This window comes from Meriones unguiculatus, chromosome 1 (genome assembly GCF_030254825.1).
Source record: "Meriones unguiculatus strain TT.TT164.6M chromosome 1, Bangor_MerUng_6.1, whole genome shotgun sequence".
NCBI lineage: Eukaryota > Metazoa > Chordata > Mammalia > Rodentia > Muridae > Meriones > Meriones unguiculatus.
In genome coordinates, this window is record NC_083349.1 from 155,620,980 (window position 1) to 155,648,758 (window position 27,779).

Here is a 27,779-nt window from a genome sequence, read left to right on the forward strand (position 1 = left end):
AGTTCTGGGATTATGGGTGTACACCACCAAGCCTGGCCATGGGACCTCCTTATGGAGAAAAAAGTGAGCTAAGGAGGGTAAGAAACTTGCTCAAATCATACAAAGAGTAAGTGCCAGATGCAAGACCAGAGTTCACGGTTCTTGGCTTTAATTAAGTTTTTAAAAAACTGAGACAATCGCAAATCCTGCTGAGGCAGCTGTGGCTCCGCGCTGTCTCGGAAGCACGCTGTAACACCCTAAGCTTCTGTGTTGGTAGGAATGTCTTCCTGGCCTCTTGCAATCTCTTGTCTTCCCATAACAGGGCCCATTGGACCTGGACTCCTTACCACCCTCAACTTTTGAAATCCAGCTGGGCATCAGCCCAGTTCACCCCATCAGATCCTCTGCTTTCTATTCCTGTCACTCCCACCTTGGCCACACTCCCGAGCATCATTTTAAAGACCCCACTCGCTGCTTCTCACTCTTGAGAGTCAGAGATAAATTACAGTGACCGTTCTCTCAGAATATACCCATATGCAGCAGGGAGAGAAAAATAAACATATTTATAAGGTAGGGTAGTAATTGGTATTTGAGGGACCTCCTGGAGGGTGCCTAAAACAGCTGGGTTTGGGGGGTGGGGCTTGTATCAGGATGTTCTTCCCAGGGGCGAGGTTATCAGACAAAATACTGAAGGGTAGGTGGAAGCCAGAAAATCAGGAGAAGTCAAGCTCCCAAGCGAAGAGTGTAGCCAAGGGTAGGGACCAGAATGCCATGTGCACTGAAGGAGCTTGGAGCGTTCTGATCAACTGTGCTCCAGGAAGTAAGACCAGAGGGGGAAGTCAAGAAAATCCACAACGAGGCTTATATGAATGTCCGCAGAAACTTAAAACGTGAGAAGTGACTATCTTATATTCTTCCTTAAAAATTTAGTGTACATCTCTGAAAGAATAAGGGTCTTTCCATCTTTCTTCCCAGAATACCATTTTTCAGTTCTTTCATATCACCAAATATTTTCAGGCAGATTCAAATGTGAAATTGTCCCAAATCTTCCATGCTTTTCAGGTTTGTGAAACTGAATTAGGGTCTCACTATGCTAACCAGTCCGCTTTTTCCAGCCCACTCTTTGTATATGCTTGGTCTTCTCATGCAGTCCCATAATCTCCTGTTCTAGTTACAGTCCTCATGAAAGGCTGTCACGTTCTCGGACCTGTGCCCCATCCATTGTGGGTTGCACACTGGGACAGCCAGGATTCAGGAATGATGACCTAATGCAGAGGGTACCTGTGCCCGGAGGCCAGTCTGCTGCATCCCAGGCAGGCTGCCCTCATTCCTCATCTGGCCCTTCCCTAATTGCTAACATTAGAAATGTGACTTAGAAATCACACAGTCTTAACTTTGCCATCCAGCAAACAGGAAACGGGGGTCTGTTATCCAGCTAGCTCCCCAAAGTAAGAGTCTCAGAGACGGGACCTAACCCTGGAATACGTTATAGGTCTCTTTAAATTGCATTTGTGTGTGCCTGCACGTGGATGTCACGCACACGTGTGGAGGGTCAGAGGACGCACAGGTATTGGGTCCCTCCTCCCACTATGAGTTTTGGGGATGGAACTCAGGCCATCAGGCTTAGCTCTGCAAGCCCCTCTATCTACTCAGGCCATCTTGCTCAGTCCGTGTGGATCTCTTTGATTGCCCTCCTCTGTTTTTTTCTCTTTATAGCTTATTTGGTGAACCAGCCATATTGTGCTGCAGTTTGAGAGTCTAGATTTTACTGTTTATGTCCCCATGGTATACTTTAACATGGTCCTTTTAATAACTAAACTCAAAAAATTAAGAAAAGGAATGTGCTATTCAGAAAGAAGATTAAGTTTTTTTTTTTTTTATTAGCTTACAGTGGTTAGATAATAAAACAACATGCTATTCCACGGAGCATGTTTCTAAATGAGACTGATTTATCTGTGCTTCCAATGACAGGACATTTTTTTTTTCTTAAATGTGAATTTTATCACAAAATAAGTGACTAAAAACAGCTCTGTACCCACAAAAGAAAAACCACTCAAGATTCATAGTGCATGGCCCTTGATAGTGTTATCACAAGGGGATGGAAATGCTCTTTGCAGATGTTCTGGAAGCGGCAGCTAGTTATCCCGGCCGTCAGTACTGACCTGCACAGGGCTTCTGCCTGGGCCTCTAAGGAACCTGGGGATCTGGGGACCCTCCTCCACCCGAGACTCCCACTCAGAGGATTCTTGAGTTCACTCTGTGCTTCTGGCTCTGTCAGAGCCTCTGAGGTCCAGAACGCTGTAACCACACATGGCTCTAGTTACTCCTTTCACCACGACACAGTCTCTTGAACTGTCAGTGAAGAGCATCTTTTGAAAGTTATGTATTTCTATGTGTAGCCTTGGTTGTCCTGGAACTCAGAGATCCACCTGCCTCTGCCCCGCAAGTGTTGGAATTAAAGGCATGTGCTACCACCACAGAGCTGAAAATGATATTTTTTCAAATCAGCAAAATCGGTTTTATGGGATTATGTGATATCAGTGTTTAAAACTGATATAACAGGAAGGAAATACAATTGCTCTATAACACATTTTCTGTGCTGGACTTGCGTTAGTTCTTGGACTGCTAGCTCTGCCAGGATCTATCTTTTAAGGGGATGAAGAGTAGAGACAGGGTCTTGATATGTAGCCTAGACTGGCCTCAGGCTTGTGGAAATCCTCCTGCCTCAACCTCCACAAATGTTAGGATTTTTGGTATGAATTACCACACCAAGTCGAAATCTTTCATCCCAAGGTATTTCCACAAAACTGATAGAATAGTTCCTTGGAGGGACTATTGGTTGTAGGAGAATGAAGAACTTGGGCTCCATAAGAACCCATGCCCAGACCCTCCTCATCTAGGGTGTTAGCTCCTGGTAGAGGGCTTGGTCCTTGCTGGGCCCTCAGTTAGGAATGTGGGTGTGGCTCAAATCACCAGGACCCCACAGCTGTTGGGCCTTCCTCTGAGCCAGGTCTTGTTCTAAGTATGTAACTTGCATTATTAGCTCCTGAATTTTAACAGAAGCAAGTATGTAGTCTTTGGGGTGAAAGAGCCTACATTCAAAACTACCGTTTACCAATTATTATCTGTGTAATGTGGGGGAATTTACAATTTACTCAACTTCTCTGAGTTTTAGTTTCCTCAAAGGCAAAAAGAGGATGCCATAGAACCCGTTTTATAAGGTGACTATGAGGGCTGACCGAAACAGGCTTTGTTAAATCCTTGAGTTGGTTTATTCCTGGCATATGGTAAGAGGCCCAAGAGTATCAGCATTTCAATCCTGTCACAACCTCAGGGTGTTGGAAGTTGTGTAGCTATTTCCTGGAGCTGAATCATTTTCTTCAGAAATGAGATGAAAAATGCCGCCCAGAAACAGAAAGCAGAGCTCATAAGGCCCAGGAAACTAAGACGTGCCGAAAGGTGAAACCCACAAAGTCCATGCCCTGTTGTGAGCAGTAACGATTGCTGGGACCAGGAGGTTGCAGTGGAGCTGCTGCTAAGCGCTCCAGGGGTGCAGCTGCTCCGATGCCATACCCTTCCTGCATGGGCGTCTCAGGGATAAAGCTGCCTTTGAGTCATGCATGATTCTGAAGTAGGCACATCCCTCCCCACCCTCCTTCTGTAGGTGATGAACTCGTTGGTTTACCAAATGAGTCTCTAGTCGTGCCCTATCTGGAGTGAAAGACATGTGTTCACAACTCCCTAGAACAAGTAATCCAAGCAGTACTAACCCCATCCTGGAGGAGGACCCTTTGCAAGGAATGCAGACAGGTCTCCCATGGGCTGAGCACTTGTCTGGGTTCAGTCAGGAGGGCATGCCTCCACATTGCATCAGCAGTCTCGCCCAGGCAGAATAACTGAAGATTTCCATACAGACAGAATATTAGAATCATCTGCTTGGTAGATTAAAACTTTTGGAGAAAATACAGCGGGAAAGAAGGGAGCAAGAAGGAAGACTTTAAAGCCAGTTGTATACAGAGAACTTAGAGCTGGGAGAATGGATCTCAACATATTCCATACCTTGTTTAATTCTTTTTCATGATTTGGTTGATCTGAGACCACTGGAAACTCTTTCCTTTTCCTTTCTTGTTCTTTTGCAGCAGAAGGGGAATATGATGATTCGAGTCTATAAATTTAAAAATAAAGCAGGCAACACTTAAGCTTAACTTGGTGAATTGGTAATTCTATTGTTAGTCTGCATCACTGGAAGCTGTAGAGATAGATTGCTAGCTACCAAAATTGCAAATTCTAATAATTCCAGTCCTGGGAACTCACTCCTAGTTCTGTCTAGGAGTGAGTGTGATTTTAATGGGAGAAAAGGAAGCAGTCAATGGGCATTTCAGTCATCCATTAAGGTGGACATAATTCTGAAATTGTGTATGTAGATAAGATTTTTAAAAATTATTCACCTATATATTTTGTGCATATAGTACTTTATCTGCATGTGTGCCTGCACACCAGAAAAGGGTGTCAGATCCCATTATAGATGGTTGTGAGCCACCATGTGGGTGCGGGAATTGAACTCAGGATCTCTGGAAAAGCAGCCAGTGCTCTTAACCACTAAACCAATCATCCCTCCATCTCCTGTGGGTAAGGTTTTTGAAGAAGAAAAGGCTGCTTCCTATAGCAAAATAGTATGAGAACCTAACTGAGCCATCCCTCTAGAACAAGCAGTGACTCTTTATGAAGCTACAGGTCACGAGTGCAGAGGCATAGGAACCACACTAGTGAAAAGTTTAGCATCAAACTTATAGGCGGCCCAAGGTAGAAGCCATCAGAATAAAGAATAAATCGCACTTCTCTGCAAATCTATAATCGAACACCGCCTCTACACTGTTGCTTCCATCACTATCCTAAAGAATGTGTGCTACAGTGTGAACTTGGTTTCCAGGTTTTCTTTTATTTGTTGGCTTGAAATTGCCCAAGATTTTTTTAGGGTCGGTCAGGAGCAGAGAGTGAGGGTCTAAGGCCTTTTGAATAGGCCACTCCTCACAGTGTAAGATAATGTCATTGGCTCTGAGTTCCAAGAGAGTATGGACCTTGTTCATTTTACTCAGCACTGTTCCCAGTGCCTGGAACACAGTAGGTACTTAGTGAAATGATGTGAGGAGGAGATATCATCCAACCAGGCTCTCTAAGAGATAAGTAGCAGCTGGCTAGCTCTGATAATGGAGCTCTCTGAAGCCCATGACCCGCCAATCAAAGCTTGTGTTAGTAAGTGTGGTGGGAGGAAAGGGCAGGAACTACGGAACAAAACTATGTCCTCCCTGGGGTTCTGTGATGCCTGAATTTCTCTAACTGTACAGCCGGAAAGCATCTCTGCTTTGTCATTTTATTCTTTGAGAATTTCAGATAATATTTTTGATCATATTCTTTCCCCTCCCAGAAGTCCTCCCAGATTCCTCCTGAGTCCCTACCCACCAACTTCAAGTTGTCTGTCTCTTAAAACAGACAGTCACGGAGTTTGTTTTGTGTTGGCTGGCTGCTTCTGGACATGCGGCCTGCTGTGGAGTGCGGTGGCTGTATGCAGTGTCACTCCATTGGAGAAACCTCTTTCCCTCTTGCAGCAGCTAGCAAGTGTGAACAGCTTCCTGGCTGGCGGTGTGCCTTTGTGTCGCTTACCTTCCTCTCTATAGGGATATTATCTGGCTCGAGCCTGTGCAAGTGTTGAGCATGCTGTCATGGTATCTGTAAATTCATATGTACAAATGCCTTGTGGTTTCTCAAAAACACTATTTCCTTGATGTCATTCACTACCCCTGGCTCTTAGCCATCCTCCCCCCTTTCCAAATAGGTCCCTGAGCCTTAATGGAAGGGGTGTGGTATAGGCATCCCATTTAGACCCGAGCATTCCCAAGTCTCTTAGTCTCTGAACTTTGACCTGTTGTGGGTGTCTGTGTTAATACTATCTGCTGCAAGAGAAAGCTTTTCTGATGATGGCTGGATGATGCATTGATGTGTGGGTATAGAAATACGCCACTGGGAGTCATTTTATGCTGTGTTTATTTAGCAGAACTAACAGACGTAGGTTGGGACGAAACCCTGAGATGAGTTCCTCCTTCTGCTCTGCAGCTCCTCATCTGTTGGTCCTCGGAAAGCCACATGGTTGTCCAGTCGGCTTTGACCGATGAGGCTGGCAGAGGTGAGCTTTCTTCAACTCAGATGCATGCCTGGCTTCAGGAAAAGCTGAGCCCCTACCCAGATGGTCAGAGATCATCTGGAAACTGTGGAAATAGACCACGGACATGCATTTGCTAGTGTTGGGTAACTAGTGTATTTTCACTGGCTGGGACTCCAGATAAACTTGGATAGAGCAGGAGATTGTGAAGTCATTCATTCCTTATCCTTCTAATTAGAAACACAAACCCAGTAAAGATGGTTTGGGAAATTACAGCCTTTTCTTGCAACAAGTTACACAATTTCAAAAGATAGAAATAACAATCTCCTGCATTTGAATAGATAGAACTCTGTAGTTTCTAAGCACTTTTACCTGTATAATACAATTTGATTGAGAGAAAATAAGAGAATGTGTGCTAAACTTTATTCTAGTTGACCTGTGAAGCCCTTGAATACATATATACTTTCTGCTTTGAGAAATTTCTCTCCAGTTGTCCAATGTGAGAACCGTACCTTTTCCTGTTGTCTTGAGAAGCGTGGCATTCTCCCATTTTCAACAGTTCCCTATGCAAGTGCAGTCTTTCCATTTCTATAATCCTCAGGAGATCGTCACGTGATTGTAACTCATTCTTCACCTCTGACAGTCCTGCTTCCATGGCCTGCGTTAATAAATTTTTGATGTTTGCATTAGAATTATGGTGCACGATACATTAAAACAAAACAAAACAAAACACAACAAACCTTAATATCTAGCTCTCAAAACAACACAGGGTATTTGGTTGCCCAGCAGATCCCACTGCTGAAATGTATGCTCTAATTGCAAGATCCAGGAAAATCAAGCCAGTAGCTTCATCCCTGCTGGATAGCTTTCACAGTGCCAGAATGTGCTACACAGGCTGTTTGGGGAGGAAAAAATTCATCAATGGTATTACCCAGTGGAAGACCCTGCCTGCTACCCGCATGCCAAGGCGACTTGTGCCTGCTAGTGTGATAGTGGCATGAATGCTGTGGAGATAACCAGTCACATTCTGACTGCATTTGAGGCTTGCTCCACAGGAAGGAATTCATACCTGGGATTGTAAACCTAGTCAAAAGTTCATGGATGATGGGAGATCACAAGTTCTAGGCAAGAAGCTACTCCTGTTACTCTGATAAACAGACATGTTGGTAAACTGCCTTCTAAATCTTTGCTTGGTCAGGGAGGCTTCTTTTTGCAGCGTGCAGTGATTAATTCAGAAACTTGTTACTGGTGGAAGTGCGGAAAATAAGTCACTGTGGATGCTTAGCCTTAAATGGGATGTATTCTCTCCCACCCCCTCCAGGCTCAGGAAATACTGTGGCAGGGAAGACTTAAGAGTCAGAGGATGAGCAAGAGTGTCCCTGTCTCTTTTACACACACACACACACACACACACACACACACACACACACACACACAAGCACACACTTCCTCTTTCACACACATACACTCATACCCCCCTCACATACTCTTCTCACTCTCATAAACACATATGCTTACACATATTCCCTCTCCTCTCACCCACACACACTCATACACACACTCACACTGCCTTTCTCTCACAAACACAAATTCACACACTGGCTCACACACACTTCCTCCTTCTAACTCTCTCTCATACACACATACTCACACTCTCACACACACTCCCTTCCTCATACACACATGCATATACATACACTCCCCCTCACACACACACATACACTCTTTCTCTCACACACAAACACTCAAACACACTCCCTCTTCCTCACATACTTTTTTTCCCTGTCTCATTCATACACAAACACACATTTGTTCACACACACTCCCTCCTCCTTTTATCTCTCTCTCACACATAGGCTCATGCACATTACCTCCCCCCTCTTACATACACGTAGTTTCACACAGTCACACACACACTCCCTCTCTCTCATACACACACACTCACACACATACAAACACATACTCTCTGCCACACACACACTCACACACATGAAAGTAGAAAGACTTGTTAGAGAAAAGGAGGGATACAGTTGGAGGGAGGGGAACCTGAGAGGTGAAAATGAACAAAATTCACTATATATATGTAAGAAGCTGTCAAATAATTTAAAAATTAAAAAAACATCTATAAATCAATATAATTTTAAGTAAAATGTGTTTATGCTTTTGCTTCCTTTGTCTTACAGAATTCCACTCTACCTTTCACTCATTGGACACATCTTCACTGAACTCCTACTATGTGCCCTAGGGCACAGATACTCATTGACCTCAGAGTGCTCACTACTCTGGATAAAGACAAAGAACGAATGACCGATGACCAAACCACAGCCGTGTGGTCACCCCGTGTGTGAACCTGATGCAGTAAAGTTTGAGTAAAGTACAAAGCATGTGCCCTAGTCAGTGCTGGTACTTCTGATTAATAAACTGGTAAGCAAGTGACAGATAACCTCATTACCAAAGCCATGTTGGCTTTTCCAGCAAAGCTGGCAAGAGATGAGTTAGGAGGCCTCATTCCCCTCCTGCCCTACGGCAGCCAAGCTATGCTGAAGTAACTAGAACCATCAGCGAATCCATAGGAGTCTTGAGCAGTTCAGAAGTGAAGGGGACAGGAGAGAAAGGGTATTCTGGGCAGGGTTCCTCAGAATGTGGGTGGGAGGAGCCCAAAGCACAGTGAGAGAATCTGAAATGAGACCAGATTTCTCTCTCAGCAGGAGGAAAAGAGGTGTGTTTCTGCTTTTGGACAGGGGAGCTTCAGAGCCTGGCTGTTTGTCGTTGGAGGCGGAGGGGTCAGGAGTGGGGTTATAGATAGGCATGCTGGCATCCCTTGGCAGTGCTGTGTACATACTTCAGGCTCATGACAGTGGCGGGTTGGATGATATTGGCAGTTCCCTGGGAATCAAAGGGTACTACACTGTATGTGGGTCCTGTCGCTGGTTTCTTTCCCTCAGTCAGTTTCCAGGCTTTATCCATGCCACACTGCATCCCTTCCTGCTTATGGCTGAATTATATCCTAGGATATGGACGTGGCACATTCTGTTCTGTTCTTCAGCTGATAGGCACTGTGGGTTGGTTCTCCTTTTGGTAATCGTGAGCATTGATTCCTCTAAAATGAGGGGAGTTCTCAGGAGTTTTTCTTAAAACAAAACCCTTCAATTATACTTCTTTCCCAAGGGCCTTTTGGTCTGGGTTTGGGAGGGGACCGATTACAATGCTTAGCCATACACATTCCTTGTGACTCAGAAATAAGTATAAAAACAGACTCAAAATGATGTCTTATGAGATCAGTTTAGATGCTCTCTGTTTTGAACAGTGGGGATTTTTCAGATAGAGTTAAAATCTCAAAATCCATAGAGACACGAAACAATAAATTATGCAGTTAGAAAAGCCATTTTCCTTCATGTAAATGTCTTCTGTTCTGTTCTACAGGTGAAGGAGGGCAGCCAGGGCCTTCAAACAAAGCAGCAGGCAGAAAGTGGGCAAGTCTTTTCTGGGGGAGAGAAGTGGGGAGGCCCCTAACTCCAGGCCCCCCAACCCCCAGGACCTGTAGTGTCTGACAGGAGTGCTCTGTTCTCTGTCACTAGAAAACATCTCTCCTGTGGTGACAAGCATCCAGGAGAAACACACTGTTAATGATCCAGAGACACAGGTGTGAGAACTTTAGGACAAAAGCATTTGATTGCACAAATTGGTAACAATGGTTTGACTGATAAGTAGGCAAAGCAGGTTGTAGTTGAAAGCATTATGTAAACTGGCTGCAAAAGTATAAAAACAATTGGAGGATTTGTTGGTATTGATAAATCTGGAATTATCTTCTTGGCTTTGGAATCAATAATCCTGAGTTGACATGAGAATTACTGGACTTTTAAAGCCAGGATGTAGTTTTGAAATTGGCATAATTTTGCATGAAAGTCAAATCAATTATTTGCAATGTGTCAAATATCTGGGAAAAATAATTTTGTTATTGGGACATTTTCAAGCATACCTGGAACAATTTAAGCTCTGGAAACTCCCTTTAATTGGGATAGTTTATGAAATCTGAATGTACATCAGGCATTTAGCACTGGAATGCAGACATGTTGTACGTATAACATATACTCAGATTTTTGATGGCTTACTATGAAAATAAGATATATCATTAATAATTTTTACATCTTGATTACATTTTAAATGAATGTTTTGGCACATTCAATATATATACATATAATACATATACTACTTGTAATAAATGCACTTATTTCTCTATCTTTATCTGGCATGCACAAAGCCCTAGGTTCTATTCTTAGCACTGCAAAAACTGAAGGTGGTGGCACATACCCCAAATCCCAGTCCAGGAAGTGGAGGATGAGAAGTTCAAGGTCACCTTAGACTCTATAGGGAGTTTGAGGGCAGCCTGGGCTACGGAGACCCTATCCCAAAAGTGAAAACAATGAAACAAAATAAAAGCCAATAACAAAGGTACCAGAAAATTAAACTAGATCCATGGTTGGGTTATACTTGCACAGCGTTGTGCTAGTTCTTAGCGATATATTAACAAGCAAATGAGACTTTAACTTTCCCAGCATAGATGTTGGAAAGATGCAGAGCCATTGATTTTTGTCATTAATCTCTGGTGGAGAATGCCACACACTTAAAAGCACGGGGGCGTGTGGCATAGTAAATAAACATGTGCCGGGGGTATGTGCGCTGACACGTTGCAGGGCTGCAGAAAGACAAATGATGATGTGCCTTGGGAAGATGCAGACACAGCTGCCGTCAAAGTGTGTGGCAACATATTAAATGGCAGCAATTTAAAGAGGAAGAGTTGTCTTTTCACATTTATATTCGAGCTGTGGAACGTTCTGTCAGGTGGCTAAATAGAGAGGGCTTTTTTTTTTTTTTTGCAAATGCATATTCCGGTTCCAATATTATTTACCTTTAGTTTTCTTTATTTAGTAAAATGCAAATTTTTTGAAAAACAAATCTAAGGCCCATCTGTTTAGTTTGGAATTTTCTAATGCTCTGAGAGGATCAGTGATTTTAAACCTTCAAGTTAACTGAAAAACGATGGATTCTCAGCATTTACTGAAAAACACAAGGACAGGTCATGGGTGATACCTAGAAACGAAATGGGGAGGAATGAAAAAGCACGGTTCTTGGTGCTTTTTCCAAAGAGAAATCTTGAATTACTTTGAAAATATTTTTATTAGGACAACAGATATTTTTTTCTTGAACATATTCCACAGTGATTTTGTTTGCTTTTTAGTACATGTGATTTGTGTGTATGTGCATGCCCGTGAGAGAGAGTGCACATGTATGTATGTATGTGGAGGCCATAGGCGAACCTTGGCTTCTGCTCTTGCTCTCCACCTTGCTTTATTTTTATGAGTCAGAGAAACAGGGTCTTTTGCTGAACCTGAGGCTCACTGTTCAGCAAGACAGTCCGGCTGGCAAAGCTCTGTGGATCTTCAGGTCTGTCCCTGCTGCCTCAGCAAGCACTGCAGGGAACAGTCTTGCAGGGACCAGGGCCAAAAAGGGCCCAGGAGCAGACAAACCACAAAGCTCTTCAGTCAATGCAGCATAAACTGAAGCCCAGGGCAGGGTATTTTGGAAGGACCTGAAAAAACAAGCCGTGCATTCATTGAGTGTGATCTTGGTTCAGGCTCCAGCAGGGCAGACAGCAGGGGAATGTCCACTTGGCTTGTCTTCACACAGAAGGTGGGACCAATGTCCCATCCCAGAGGAGGAGAGGATCCTACTGCAACCAGCACAGTTGTGCAAATAGCTCTCACAGGCAGGTGGGTAACTAGCAAGCCAAATACTAGGAGACCCTGGGCAACCTCCAGAAAGAGAAGGGCTGATGTTAGGCCATGATGGGACCAGGGAAGAAGCCACCACACCTATCCTATGTCTACAGGATGCTTGGCTTCTTCAGTGTCTAGTGTTTTCAGTTTAATCTGGTCTGTTTGCTTACACCTGTTTTCAGTTAACATTAGAATAATGTCTTTCTCCAGAAGAAGCTGTAGTTCAAAATGGGGGAGATACAGGTCTCTCAGAAACACCACTGGAAGAGAGAATGTGGGGGCCTTGTGGCCTGTCCCCTCTCAAACTCAGGGCAAGAGCAGATGTTCCCAGACAGCCCCATAGGTGACACTGTGGTGTGGGGAAGGAGAAGCTGGCCCAGGACTAAGATATGATCCTGAGGGTTGAAGAGCAGAAAACATAGGTGTCTGCCCAGGGAGTGTGCTTTAGGATGGGGAGATGAGAGGACTTGAGAAATGGGTGAAATGAACGAAGAAAACAATAGACAGCACTTTCCTTTGGAGGTGGGAAAGGAGGACTAGAAGCAGAGAAAGGCTGGTAAGGATGTCTCAAGAGTCTGAATGCACAAAGGAAGGTTATGGGCTCAGCATCGACTGGTTTTGAAGGATGCTGTTCCCAAACCTCTCTGTTAATTTCAAACAGTAGAAAGGAAAACAACAACAACAGAAAGCTGGCTTAAGGAAGACAAAGCTGTCAGTCTGTCAATCTGATGATGTCACTGTGACCTTCAGTTCTAGAAGACTACTCAGCAGAGGCTTAGGGGATGGTGATCAGATATTGATGATTGCCCAAAGGCCTGTGTGCTACAAGCTTAGTCTCCACAGAGTTTCTATGGGCCAAGGGGTTGGACCTTCGGGAAGTAGGGTCCAGTGGACACTCCAGCCTGTCCTCCTTCACCTGTGTGCTTGTGGGACATGAGGTTTTAGTGTACCCTACTCTCCTATCATGATGTTTCACACCGCCGAAGGCCTGAGGTAACCAGGCCCCCTCCCGAACCGTGAGCCTAAAGGGACCTTTAATCTTCAAGGATTACCTCAAGTGTTTTTGTTTGTTTGTTTGTTTTTTTACAGTGGTGGGAAGAGGACAAACATGTGGAGTTACCAGCGATAAATCACAAAGAGTAGCTCCAAATAAACCTGCAAATAAGACAGCAGGGAAGTGGGTGATGGCTGGACACTGGGGTGTGGACTTTAAGCACAAAGGTTTGCGGCTGCTGTTCCAATGCACTGGTGATATTACACATCATCATCATGCCATTACAAGACTCCCGAGGCCAATGTGCCCACCCAATGACTGAGTGTATTCAGGTGAGAATCACGTGTGGAGAGGAGGTCTGACCTGCATTGATAGTGCAACAGAAAGCTGTCCTACAGTTGTCCGCACCCCTGTTAAGCTGGCCTCTGTACAGCTCGTCGACAATGGTTGGAAATGAAGCTGAAAACACAGCCCCTCACCTGGCACTGCCTCTGGTACATCTTCAGTTCTTGCAGGAGCTTCTGGTTTTCGTCCTGTAACTTGTTCCTGCTCAGTGCTATTTCACTCACGGCCGACTTTAACTTTTCAATAATGAATTCATCTCTTTGGCTGGGTTCACAGCCAGGATCTGATTCACACGCCAGGCGAGGGATCTCTGGGCTGCTGTCCTCTGGGCACTGCTTCTTCCCATTTAGCTGAGTTTGGTAATTCTGTGCCTGTTTCTGAGAAATATGATAACCAGGTAAACTGAGTGAGGATTGCCATATTTAAGCTTCTAAAGAGGGGAAGAAGCAAAAGAATTAGTGAGGATATCTTTTAGGATGAAGCTTGGCTTTTACAGTGCAGTGTTATGCTTCTTTATAATCTCAATTTCAGATGATATGAGGAAAAAAATGTATCTGCATGACCTTGGAGCAAAGCTATAGAGCATGGGTCTAGAGGAGGAGAGGTCTTATTAATCATTAAAGGAAGTCTACAAACTATAAAAAGAGAAACATGAATTCAATTACATAATAGTTGAAAAATGCCTCTCTGGAAAAGAAATAACAACCTGAAACAGAAGGAGGAAAAACAATTGCCAACACATAGTTGGTTTTAGTAATTCTTAATATGTAAACCTCTACATATCTACAGGAAAAGCAAGTGGCTCAGAGCAGAAGGCACAGGCCGTGGGGGAATGATGTCCAGCGGAGAATGTGAAAAGTGCTACCAAGCACACGAGGACACGCTCAGCCTTACAGGTGGGCAGAGACGTGGAAAACCATGTGGATGGATACTCTGTTTCGGTCTCGTCTTGCTTTTTTTTTTTTTTTTATTTTAATTTTTTTTGAGACAGAATCCTGTTACGTAGTGCAGGCTGGCCTCAAAGTCATGACCGTCCTGTCTGTGACCCTCAAGCGCAGAGATTGTGGGCATTTGCCCACACTGTCCAAAAGTGTACATTGTGCAAAGACATAGCAGCACCCGACTTTCAGACACAGAGGCTAAAGTCATGGCCACAAAGGGTTCACACACGCTGCGCTTTCACCAGACCCACGTCTGTTGCTGTCCCTCTCCGGCCACATTTCCATGAGGAAGTAGATCCCATACTGAATAGCCAGGATAGTAGTAATTAACCTCTAATTATGTTTTCTAATTAGACAACAATAAGACTTTACCTGAAATTGGCTACATTTTTCAGATAGCAATTTTTGTTGCGCATCCAAAGACACCAGGTGTGTCTGGTAGAGCATCTCTTGTTTGTCCCACTCGCTCGATTTCGTTCTAAATTCCTTTTACAATGGGAAGATAAACAAATAAAGAATTATCATTCACTAAGAGTGCAATGAGCAGGGCTTCCTTTTGTGTTGGGCATTATGAGAGAAAAAAGCCTTTACCTATTAGGAAAACAAACAAGAAAATGACGGAATTACACATGGACTGATTACTATCTGCTCAGCTTCCTAGTCTGAACCACTTGGGATCAGGGAGTTTCATTTCAGATTTTAGATTATTTGCATATTTATGAGATGCCTTGCTGATGCCATCCGGGTCTAAACACACGATCATCTGTTTCACACACCCCGAGCATACTCGGATAAAAAGTGACCTTATGTGTCACTGTTCAGACAGCCTCAAATTCTGGAGCATTTAGGCATTTCAGATTTTCAGAATAGGTGTGCCTGGTCTGTGTACTCCATTTTTTGGGGAGAAATTTTAACATACATAATAATCTCACACATTATTGAAAGCATAGATCGCTCATATGGCAAAGGGTGAGCCCTAACAAGGGGGAATCAAACAGCCTTTGGCACCAGCTGGCACTTCCTGTCCATTTCGAGGATACTTTTCCTTCGATTCTCCATACTCCGCTGCTGGGCATGTTCTCTCTTTACTTAAGAGGCCCAGGAGCTGGAGAGATAGCTCTGTGATTGAGAGCATGTTTGCTCTTGCAGAGGACAAGGGTTTAGTTTCCAGTGCCTATGCCAGCTCCCGGGGATCTGCCACCTTTGGCCTAGCAGGCACCAGCAACGTTCATGTACACATACCCTCCCCATACTTTAAAATAATTCTTTTAGAAAGGTGTTTATTTATCAAGCTCCGTGAACACAGTGTTTATGCCTCTTCTAAGGGCAGATGTTGATGCCTAATGCTCACGGACATGAAGCTGAAAGCTGGGCCTCTGGAAGGTGATTGAGTTATGATCCTCGGACCAGTGTGAGCTGGATTAGGATCCCTGTAATAAAATATTAAGAAATACAAGGATCAGCCTGGGAATGTCTGTGGATGCCTTTAATCCCAGCACTCAGGAGGAAGAGGCAGGTAGAGCTCTGAGTTCAAGGTCAGCCTGGCCTACAGAGAGAGTTCCAGGACAGCCAGGGATATACAGCGAAACCTAGTTTTGAAATATAAAAAAAAGAAAAAAAGAAAAAAAAAAGGAAAGAAGAAAGAAAAGAAAGAAGAAGGAAAGAAAGGAAAGGAAGGGAGAATGAAAGAAAAGACGACAGACAGACAGGTGTCTGGGAGACAGCTCATCTGGTAAAGCATTCACTGTGCAAGTACACGGACCTGAGTTCAATCACCACTCAGAGGATAAAATTCCTGGATGGTACATCGGTGTCCCTTTGCTGGGGAGGCAGAGGCAGGAGGATCCCTGGACTAGCCATTCTAGCCAAATAGTGTCACAGCAAGAGACCTTATCTCAAAAAACAAGAACAAAAGCAAAAACAAACAAACAAACAAACAAACAAAACCAAAAAAGCAGAAAGATTGAGGAAGACACCTGATAGTGACTTCTGGGTCCCACACGTGCACATATTCTCAGGAACACATACATCCACTCCCAACAAAAGATAAGAATTTCATCCCATTTCCCCCTCTTCCTGCTGTACAACCAGCAGACGCTGTCCACGAACCAAGAGGCCCTCATCAGGACCTCACCCTGTCCAAACTTCCCAGCTTCTGCGACCTGCTAGAGTAGCCTGAGCTAAGATTCTGGCTTTATTGGCCTCTGGTTTTCAAAGCCACTATGTATAGGGTGAAACTAAAATCGGCTCACTTGGGGAACAGAAAACCCATCTGGGGCTTCACTGAAATGTGTCAGTTGGGGAAGAAAACATGGGACTAGCTGAATACAGCATGCTCAGCTGCTCAAGCGTGAGGTCCAATAATGCCATGTAGGGCACGGTGGTCCTGTCCATTCACTCCGTGAGCAAAGGACACGGCTTCAGAGGTGCCAGAGAAGATGTTCCTGCATCACACTTTCCTCTGGGCTGGCCTCTGCCTTTCTGTCCAGGCTTTAGGAAACTGCCATAGAGGACTGCTTGCTCCATGCTCTGCTTACGGCACCTGGTGGAACAGTTTCATGGCTAACCCCTGCCCCACTTTTAAAGGAATATATAGCAAAGGAGCAGTGTGGCGTTTAAACAAGCCATTATAGTATACAAGTACAGTAAAACTGTCATATAAAAGCCACAAGGATGTTTTTTTTTCCTACAATGTTAAGTTGGAACATGGCATGCTTGCCTGGAGTGCTTTGAAAATGTCTGCGGGCACTGGCTGGGCCGTGCTGGAAAGAAACTGTGTTGGTTCTGAGAATGCAAACTGTATCTGGCTTAGGATGAGAGAAACTGCACTTTTCATATTTCTTGCACAGAAATGATTGTGAAGAATCTTTGGGGAAATTAAAGTGTTTTTTTTTTTTTTTTTTTAATATACAAGTCCTAATCAGCGAAGGAGATCTGTGAGGAAGACTTTATAGTATCACATGGTGGAAATATGGCTAGGGAAATGTGGGCACACAACTCCCCATCCACATATATAAAAATACCTTATGGCAGGCTCTATTTATGAGGGTGATGGAGAGAGTCCATTTAGTGTTGTGGACTGATTTTTATACTCAAGGATGTAAAATTTAGGTAGCAAATGAGTCTTCAGTAACAGTGATACACTTACAAAATTAGCTTCCAAATAGATGATGGGTAACATTTAAAAATCAATGCAAGTTAGATTTCAAGAATTTGATTTCAATATTTATGACGATATCATGAAGAAACCCATTATTTTGTATGCTAACTTTGGGAATTAATTAAAACTTTTTTAATTTAAAAAGAGCTCTTTAGGGGAAAAATAGCAAAAATTGGAATAAGGGTTGACTTAAACAGCAAATATGTTTTAAATTTTTCAGAAAGGGGCTTGGTGTTGAGCCATAGCTCTTGAACTCAAGATGCTCTGCTTTTAGCCTCCAAAGTGCTGAGATTAGAAGTATTCCCCAGCATGCTTTAGAGGGAGATGGTAGCATTAACCTCAGCTCAGAAGGCCTAGAGCAGTGTAGATGAGGTCCATGTTGGCTAGACAGTGTCACAGACATATCAGTGGGTGCTGAGAACAGTCCAGATTCCTCGGGCAATCAGAGGTATTGCTTCCAAGGTTAGGCAGCCAGAATGGTGTATTCAGAAGTGTGGGACTTCCTGGATGTTGGCACGGAGGATGTGGACTTCAGCCCTCTGGGGTCACCCAGCCCTCCAGGGGGAATTCTTAGGACTACAAAGCCGTCTCTGAGGGGCTGAGCGTGGGTCATGGTCCTGAAAAGGAGTGTTCCTGGTGATAACTGGAGTATTAGTTTTGTTTGTTTTCTTTTGTTGTTTTTAAGAGCCCTCTTCTAAACACTGAGAAACTGTGTTTAGTGATATGTCAGCGACTATACACATCACAAAATAATCTTAACTTTTTATTAGAAAACTTTTTATACTTACATAAAAGTATAGAGTAACCAAAACCACACAATAATTACCCAGTTTAACTGTCACTAAGAGTCTGTTTCATTTCTCATCCTAATTTGTTGAAGTATTTTAAGGAACCTTTTCGAACTCTTGCATTTTTACCCCTAAATGTGTCAGCATGTATCTACATATAAATGTATATATTTGCACCCAGGTCCTCATGCTTGTGAGACAAGCACATTACGAATGGAACTGTCCCCCCAGTCTCATCAGCCTAATTTCCTGAAGGGATGATGGGACTTCTGTGATGCTAACACTGCCTAAAGGTCACAAGGTGAATAAACGAGTAGGCGAGGGGATGCTCTGTGCTACAAGCCATGATGTTCTCCTACTGCACACACGGTGTCCCTAGTCCTAGTACTATAGCATTCAACATGCCTGGCCCAAAGGAGAACATGCTACATGCTCCAAAACAAGAGCAGCCCATTTCTTACGTGTTTCCGGATGGTTTTAAGAAATCAGCTATGTGAGATGTTTTACAATCATCCAAGTTATACTGTATTTACCTAAAACACTTTTGCATACCTCCATGAGGATGTGTATGTTAGAAGCATGTACATGTATGTGACTCCCTCCCAGAAGCGAGCCAACCAATTGCACAGGGGGTGTTCTTACCTTACATGGCAAGGAGGGGTGTGTTCTACAGGGCCTGTGCTTGAGCACTTCCTGTGAGGCCAGTCACCCCCTTTGAAAGGCTGGGAGTGTCAGGATTTCCGTGAGTACTATTCAGTGTGGCTTTTGAAGATAATACCTAAGCTTTCTACCAAACTAGCTAGTTCCATGGCTGCGGTCTCAAACTGTGATCCTCTCTGTTTAAACAGGTATTTTGGAGTAGAAGAAGTAAGAAAAAGGAGAAGATACAGTAAGGTGATAAGAAGACAAGGAGATAAGACGAAAGGTCAAGGGCAGACCCAGCTGGAGAATGACAAGGATGAGAAAGGCCAATGATCCCTAAACTGTCTCTGACCTTGGTCACTGGGAGGTATAGGATCATCCTGAGCTTAGAAGTAAGAGCAACGGGACTCTTGTCTGGGGATGGGTTGCTGGGCTTAGGACTGGAGAAGAATGAAAGAAATGGAATTAGACAACACGAAGGTTAAGAAAAAAGCAGTCTCCTCTGCCCTAAGCAGCACTGGCACCCAGCAAGCCAGCTGTCAGGGGCTCGTGGAGACTACATACTTTCAATGTTCTCCACAAGGTTTCTCAAGAGTGCAGGAGGACAGCAGATTTGTGTTTTCTAAAGCTATAAAGCTAAAAGGATGAGGAGGAAAATCTGGGTAACATACTGAACCTTTGCAGAGATGGATTTTAGAAGTTCTCCGTGACATGGGACTATTTAAAAGGCACTATGTCTTTAAAGAAAACCAAACAAACTGGGCCTACAGGCCCAGCTCTTGAAAACAGTTAGAGGCTCATTGGAATTTAGTGCCTAACAGTTAAATGGACATTAAAAGATTTATTAGATATTCAGTTTAACTGACCCCAGGGGTGCCCTTCATTTCCACTCAACAGCTAAAAAGTCTTTGTACATTTTTTAGCTCTCCCTATATGCATTATATATAGGATATATTATAAATCATAGTTATTTTTGAATTTACTAAGAGCCTGAAGCAGAAGGTGGACTGAGGGGCCATGCTGAGTGCCATGTGCCTGGAAACCAGGCCGACATCTGCAGCAGACCACCTCAGAACAGAACCAAGTCCACATCTGCAGACCACCTCAGAACGCAACCAAGTCCACATCTGCAGACCACCTCAGAGCACGAACCAAGTCCACATCTGCAGACCACCTCAGAACAGAACCAAGTCCACATCTGCAGACCACCTCAGAACAGAACCAAGTCCACATCTGCAGACCACCTCAGAGCATGAACCAAGTCCACAGCTGCAGACCACCTCAGAACAGAACCAAGTCCACATCTGCAGACCACCTCAGAACAGAACCAAGTCCACAGCTGCAGACCACCTCAGAGCACGAACCGAGTCCACATCTGCAGACCACCTCAGAACAGAACCAAGTCCACAGCTGCAGACCACCTCAGAACGCAACCAACTCCACAGCTGCAGACCACCTCAGAGCACGAACCGAGTCCACATCTGCAGACCACCTCAGAGCACGAACCAAGTCCACATCTGCAGACCACCTCAGAGCATGAACCAAGTCCACATCTGCAACAAACCACCTCAGAGCATGAACCAAGTCCACAGCTGCAGACCACCTCAGAGCATGAACCAAGTCCACATCTGCAGACCACCTCAGAGCATGAACCAAGTCCACAGCTGCAGACCACCTCAGAGCACGAACCGAGTCCACAGCTGCAGACCACCTCAGAGCACGAACCGAGTCCACAGCTGCAGACCACCTCAGAACAGAACCGAGTCCACAGCTGCAGACCACCTCAGAACAGAACCAAGTCCACAGCTGCAGACCACCTCAGAGCACAAGCCAAGTCCACAGCTGCAGACCACCTCAGAACAGAACCAAGTCCACATCTGCAGACCACCTCAGAGCATGAACCAAGTCCACATCTGCAGACCACCTCAGAGCATGAACCAAGTCCACAGCTGCAGACCACCTCAGAGCATGAACCAAGTCCACATCTGCAGACCACCTCAGAGCATGAACCAAGTCCACATCTGCAACAGACCACCTCAGAGCACAAGCCAAGTCCACAGCTGCAGACCACCTCAGAACAGAACCGAGTCCACATATGCAGACCACCTCAGAACACAAGCCAAGTCCACATCTGCAACAGACCACCTCAGAGCACGAACCAAGTCCACATCTGCAGACCACCTCAGAGCACAAGCCAAGTCCACAGCTGCAGCAGACCACTGTAGAGCACAAACCAAGTCCACATTCAGAGCACAAGAAACCGGTGTGCGCGCTCACCTCTAGCTTCTGGTTCAAACTGCTCAGCTCAAAGGGTATGTCTTCTTTGGTGGGGGCTTCCTTTCGGTGAATATGGTTTTGTTTCATTTGGTGTAATCTCAGCTTTTCAAAGTTATTGGTTAGCTTAGAAAACTGCAAATGACAGGAGATAGGAACAGTTACTTGCAGCTGGCCTTCACGATATTTCTTTGTCACACAGCTCTTAGAAAGAGCAGTAAAACTCAAGTGTTCCAGTTAGCGAGGATGGATCCTGTTATTACAGCTCAGCTACTGAGGCTGGATATGACTCTTCTGTGACTCACTTGATGTTTTGTTCAGTTTTGTTTCAGTTGTAAACAGGCGGCAAAGCTAACAGTTCTTAGAAGCTACAAAATTTCCTCTCTTTTACTTAATGCTGTCTTCTGCTGACAGTTCTTACAATAATGCAATTGATGTAATAGCCGGCTCATCCTTTCATGTATGTCTACAGATCATATGATAGCACCTGAGGAGATTTCTGAGTATCTGTTTATTGTTTCTACTGATTCTTTTTGTGTTGAAGCTGCTGCTGACAGACTCAAGGTCCATCTCACCTGCCTCTCCTAGCATATTCTTTAGCAGTCTCTGGGTACCTGTTGAAGGGCTAATCTCTAATGTTAAATTGTCTTGGCAGCACACCTCTTTACTTTTTTAAATTTAACATGCTGTAGTTTTGGCTTTCTATTTACTTTCAACTTCCCTGTATAATAATATCTGAAGAAAATTCCTTGAACAGCTCATTGAGCTGGGTCCAGTTTTCGTGTATCTGGCACTCTTTAATTTGTGTGGTTAGACTGTTTCTGTTTAATATAATTATGGATATGCTCAATTTAAGCTTGGCTTCTTGTGTTTTGTTTTCTGATTTCCTCTAGTTTGCAGTTTGGTTTTCCTTTCTTGTCTTCCTGTGGGTCATGGGGATAATTTTAAGGCTCTCCTATGAGTTATAGATAGGGTTCTAGATGTGTGTCTTTGCATCTCTTTCAGCCATTCCTCCAAGAATCAGATTATATGCACACAACTTTCTGTGCTTTGCTCACTGTCTGTCTGTCTGCACCATTATACAGTCTGGGTTGTGTGATGATGCTAAAACAAATTCTAGTGAGCTGCCCTGTGTTGGCTCTCAAGCTCCCTAAGCAACTTGGCTCTTCTTTCTGCTTTCTATAAAGTTCATGTGCTGTGTTCAGTGTCCAGGGCTTTCAACTGTGCTTAGGAGGGCAGAGAAACACAGCTATCCACCTCTCCAGAACTATCAGACATATCCACACTTGACTGTCATTCAGATTTGAGTTGCTATCTTTGTAGGAGGGGAAAAAAAAAGATTGTGATAGGTTTTAGATGCTTCTGGTCTCAAATCTGTATGCATTTTCATAATATAAGCTGTCCTCTAGTGGTACTTGACTTAATTGCAGGAAAATGCAGACAAACATTTTCAAATGTTTCCTATTCTATTCTCAACAGTTGACTCCCCTTTTTAGAAAAGGTAGGTAAGGAGGAGCATTGAATATTCCAGGCTATGTTATCTAGGTTATTAGACATGAAATTTTGCTATCCAAGAAAAGTTGGTAGTAAAAGTTCACAATCAAATCTCCTACTGACTCTATGGTAGGTTAAAGGCCCCGGCAGCTGCTTGGCCTGCCATGCTGAGGTGATTCCTGCCCTATGAGACATCTGTGGTAGGAGCCCTTGAGTCAAGCCTAGTGGGAGGGCTGCAGTGATGGGTGACAGATTGACCTTTGCAGTGGCATTGGCATTTATGAACACCCCATCAGTAGCAAGATCAACTTGGTTCTTTCAGCTACTAACTTCATAGTAGCAAACATCAGTACTTTAGTTTGCTGAGGAAGAAAACCTACTCTTATTAGGAAATAACCACAGAAGTGAAATTTAGGTTTTGTTGGTTCTCATAACTAATAATTACAAGAAATTGCCTCTGGGGAAACAAAGTTATTTGTCTAGTACCCTGTCATAGTGAAGGCAGAGCAGATGGTATCCAAGCTGACAGTCTATTAAGAGAGACAAATCAGGACACATAAGATAATGAAAGCCAGAGATAAACATGCCATTAAGACTCAAGAATATTTGCTTGTATGTAAAACAATTTTTAAAAAAAATTAACAAAATTTTATAGGTCAAAATATGTATCAAACGTTCCACTTAACAGACTCTCTTACTTGAGCTTTTAGGGTCTGTAGCTGTCCTTCATAGTTCTGAGTCATTACTAAGTTACATTTTTCTAGACTGTCCAACTTCTGTCGAAGTAACCCCACCTGCATTAAAAACAAACTTTAAATTAGCTTTTCTGAATTTTACCTTAAAAAAATCAGAAAATGAGCAAAGGAGAGGTGCGAGCCAAGTAAAACTTCTGCACTAAGCCGTAAGTGAATGTTTGTCTGGTAGTTCTTAGAATAGCACTAATAACTGAAGTCACAGAAACCAAAGGTCGCTAGCCCTGTCCACTGGCTATGCAATAGGACAGTATGGATGTGTGTTTAACAAGAGATCCTTGGCACTGTTGCATTTTAAATTAAGATTTAGAATGTACTCTGTGTTATCTGTTTAGGAGGCTGTGCCTTTGTTACTCATGTAAAAGTTCTGCTAATGTAATTCAGGGATTTTCTTTAGGTTAGGTTCCATTCCTTACCACTTTAGTGGCATTATGGATACTTGCTGCATTTTATAAGAACTAACATATTAACAAGAAAATAAAAATGTTTAAGAGCACTTTTAAGAATTTAGACTATTCTCTTTAAATATAAACAAGGCACCTACTTACATATGTATTTGTGCCATTACAGGTCCTTGCATATGCCAGGACCAGGAAAGGTTTTCCCTTTCCTGCAAAGGGAAACCAGAACCGAGAGCCACATCCATGTGCCACACACTCACACCCTTAGCTTTGCTGAAACCAGGTTCTATCCAGAAGTCAACAGAGCTGGAAAGTGGCTGATGATATGTGATTCTTGACTGGAAAGTTTTCTCCTTTTAGGCCTCTCGGTGTAGTGCCTAGACATTTAGGTCTGTGTGTGCTTTTCTTCAAGCCCAAAGGCACGTGTAACCCCACATTCTCCTGTGGGCACCAGCTCAGCAGTGAGCAGCCATGGAATAGAAGGAAACCTTCCTAAGTGGGTACCCCACATGCACATGTGCCCCACACGTACTCACACACGTATACACACACATTCACACACACGCAAGCAAGCACACACACATGTACACTTTCATCATTGTACTCTCCTTTGGCAATTTACTTTGGATACGCTTTTTCACAAATTATTTTCTAGCAGATGAGAAGAAGCAAACACTCCTGAACTGTGTTGAACAAAGACAGCTTTGGCCTCTGTGTCAGCTACTAGCCAAAGCATTTTTACCTTTGTTTCCAAATGATGTTATTACACATATATGTTAAATGCCTGTTTACATTTACTGGCAGCATTGATGTGGGGAGTCTGTCTCCATCACTAAACACCTGACTTAGTTTAGTCTCTGCACCTATCGGATAGCATACATTTAACACTGCATTTGCTGACAGAATTGTAAGTTACAAATGAGTTTGGTGGTGAACACTTTACTGACATGTGTGCTCAGTACCTCCTGGCCTTTCTGGTCCAAGCAAGTCTGGGCGTTGGCCAACTCTTGATCCCGAAGGTCTAATCGTGTCTCTAAAGCCCGCATCTTCCTTTCCCAGTCCAGCTTCTTGTTGCTCACCATGATGTCGATTTGTTCCATCAGTTCCTGAAGTTCAGCTTCACAAGGAGAAGCTCTGGTAAACGCAGAAGAGTGAGACCATTTCAGAAGAGTAAGATCAGGCAGGAAAGATTCCTGCATTACTCCGTGCAGCTGCGCCACTTCCTCAAATGGCTCAATTGTTTAAGTAGGAAGAAACCTCAAAGCTACTGGCTAATCACTTAAATAAAAAAGATAATTACAAAGCTGACAGTACTTGTCTTAGTTAGGCTTTCTATTGCTGGGATGAAACACCATGACCACAAAGCAAGTTGGGGAGGAAAGGGTTTATTTCTTTACACTTCTACATTGCTGTTCATCATTGAAGGAAGTTGGGGCAGAAACTTAAGCAGGGTAGGAATCTGGAGCCAGTGCAGAGGCTACGAAGGGGCGCTCCCCAGGGCTTGCTCAGCCTGCTTTATTATAGAAGCCAGGACTACGGCCCAGGGTTGGAACCACCAATAATGGGCAGGGACCTCCCCCATCAATCACTAATTAAGAAAACGCTTTACAGATAGATCTTGTGGAGGCATTTTCTCAATTGACAGTCCTTCCTTTTGGATGATGAAAGACCAAAGAATTAAAAAAATAAGTTTTTTTTTTTTTTAGGGGTGTGTGTGTGTGTGTGATATTGCTTTAAAGTTTAAAGCACAAGCCTGAACGAAGGTTAGCCAGGTGGAGACATGTCCAGCCACCTGCAGAGAGGAACTAGCCTTACTGTATTCTTTTCCTGCCCAGTAGAAATACAGTTGCTAGGAAACTGACTCAGATGGCCAGGGCAGAACTGTTTGTAGACTTGGTGCCTAAAGTAAACCAATCATTTCAAAAGTCAATTTCCCTTACCCAATCATGTAACCCCAAGGCATGTAACTCCCTGCTTGCAGTTTTTCCCTTTAAAAACCTTGTTCCCCTAGACCATCCCACCACATTCCTCTCTTGCTTCCACAGGAAGTTTTGCAACCCAGACACAAGCTTGTATTAAATAAACCCTAATGTGTTTTGCAGCAGAGTCAATTCCTGGTGGTCTTTGGGGGGTCTCATGAACTGGGCATAACAATGACTCTACGTTCTGTCTAGTTGACTAGCCAGCACAGTGCATACATACCCTTAAAAAAAGACATCTTGTCACCTACCTATAATCCCAGAACTCAGGAAGTAGAGTCAAAAGATTACTAAGGTGGCCAGCCAGGACTATATAGTGAGTTCCAGGCACTTATCTCAAAGAAATCAAAACTGAATTTGAAACCAAGCCAAATCTAACAAGCAAACACCATCCTTTTAGAATATGCTAATCCTAGGGGATATGGTAATTCTGAAAAATGCTAAATGCTTAGGAATCCAACAAGTGAAAACAGACACACACAGATGTCTGTCATAATTCACGGTTTGACAGGCACACTGGAACATCAGTCAGATCCAAGGTTTCATGGCTCATCTGTAGAAGGATCAGACACAGGTCTCAGCTTCCCACCTGTGGAGTCCTGTGTACTAGGCAGTAAAACCAAAACCTTTCAACAAGAACTGGCTTAAAATCTATGGTACCAACCACAATAACCCCCAAGTCCTGTGTTTCCAGAATTTCCCAGACCATCTGAGCAATGCTGTCTCTCTAGTTTATGCAGAAGACTTGATATCAGAGAGCGGCTAAGTACAAAGTGTCATTCTGAAACTGCTTATGGCAGTGCTGGACTAAGGCCCAAAGGCTTTTTAAATTTTTATTTGAAACTTAAACTCAAAAAAGATAGTATGCCAATTCTTCCATAGAGAGCATGACTAACTTTTAATTGGAATCATGATGCTGAGAAGAATAAAATCATGGCCTTGAATTTTCACATTATTTTTTTCATAACTACTAGCATTGCTCTTTAGTGTCAATAAGATTTATTTTCTTTCTGTTAGTGTAGGCGTTGAGAAAAAACAAAAAACAAAAAAACAGCCAAGTCTTTCTCATGACTATCTTATCATAACCCCCAGTGCAATGCTCTAGCACAGAGGGAGTGCTTCAGCACGTGGTGAATGCTGCAGTGTGTGGTGAGTGCTCCGGCGTGTGGTAAGGGCTTCAGCTTGTGGTGAGTGTTCCAGTATGTGGTGAGTCTTCAAATATGTGGTGAGTGCTCTAGCATATGATAAGTGTTCCAGTTTGTTGTGAGTGCTCCAGCCTGTGGTTGAGTGTTCCACAATGTGGTGAGTTAGCTGTAGTGTGAGGGTAGTACTCTGTCATGTGGTGAGTGCTCCCTTACATAGGGAGTGCTCCCGGACATGGTAAGTTGTAAGTGCTCAGTAGATCTCCGTAGTGATAAAGGAGCTCTTTTACTGCCACTTTGGCATGTGGAAATGCAACATGCTACTGGAATTAAAATGCTGGCCCACAGTACAGTGTGGAATTATGAAATATACTCCATTGGTATTGTTAAATTAATAAAAGAATGGTTTATTTTCTGGCCGTGATGATGCTATGATAAGTCAGAACACAAGACTTCCAGGTGGAAGGGATCACACAGATCATCTAACGCCCCTCTTGGTCTAGCATGTGCACGGATCAGATTCAATAAGCCTTCGAGAAGAATACCAAGTGATTCCTGCAGTTTGTGATCTATTTTGCAAAATCACTTACCCAGCATAGGCCCCAGGTCTTCCCTGAATAGGCAACTGCCCCTCTCTGAGATGATACTGTGTTAGCAGGAAGAGATTTAGTTTTCACAGTGACTTCTTTCCCCCTTCCTAGACCTACTGTGATGCTGAGGTCATTTGGGACTTTCAACACAGTGTGACCACACAGTACTGAGTCACCACTGTGTGGGGTGCAGTTCTGAGCTGTACTCTGTCTTCTCAATGTTCAGCGTCAGAACCTGGGTGTTCAGGTGAATGGTGGCCAGACCTCGTGTCAGAAGACCCTCACCCGCATTGTCCTCACCTGCCAGTTCAGAGAACCAAACCAACTCTACAGGTGTATACACAGATGGTGGGACATGGCCACT

The 27,779-nt window shown here is 43.7% G+C and overlaps 1 protein-coding gene across 1 annotated transcript in view; it reads right to left on the reverse strand.

The window, feature by feature from the left end:
- Positions 1-27,779, reverse strand: part of Deup1 (deuterosome assembly protein 1) — a 58,124-nt gene that overhangs the window by 21,458 nt on the left and 8,887 nt on the right. Inside the window, exons 3-9 of the mRNA XM_060369707.1 lie at positions 24,667-24,838; positions 23,250-23,345; positions 21,061-21,192; positions 14,566-14,679; positions 13,387-13,629; positions 6,649-6,794; positions 4,039-4,144 (exon numbers count right to left, since the gene is read on the reverse strand). Coding sequence (XP_060225690.1) covers positions 4,039-4,144; positions 6,649-6,794; positions 13,387-13,629; positions 14,566-14,679; positions 21,061-21,192; positions 23,250-23,345; positions 24,667-24,838 — 1,009 coding nt within the window. The remainder of the gene's footprint in view (positions 1-4,038; positions 4,145-6,648; positions 6,795-13,386; positions 13,630-14,565; positions 14,680-21,060; positions 21,193-23,249; positions 23,346-24,666; positions 24,839-27,779) is intronic.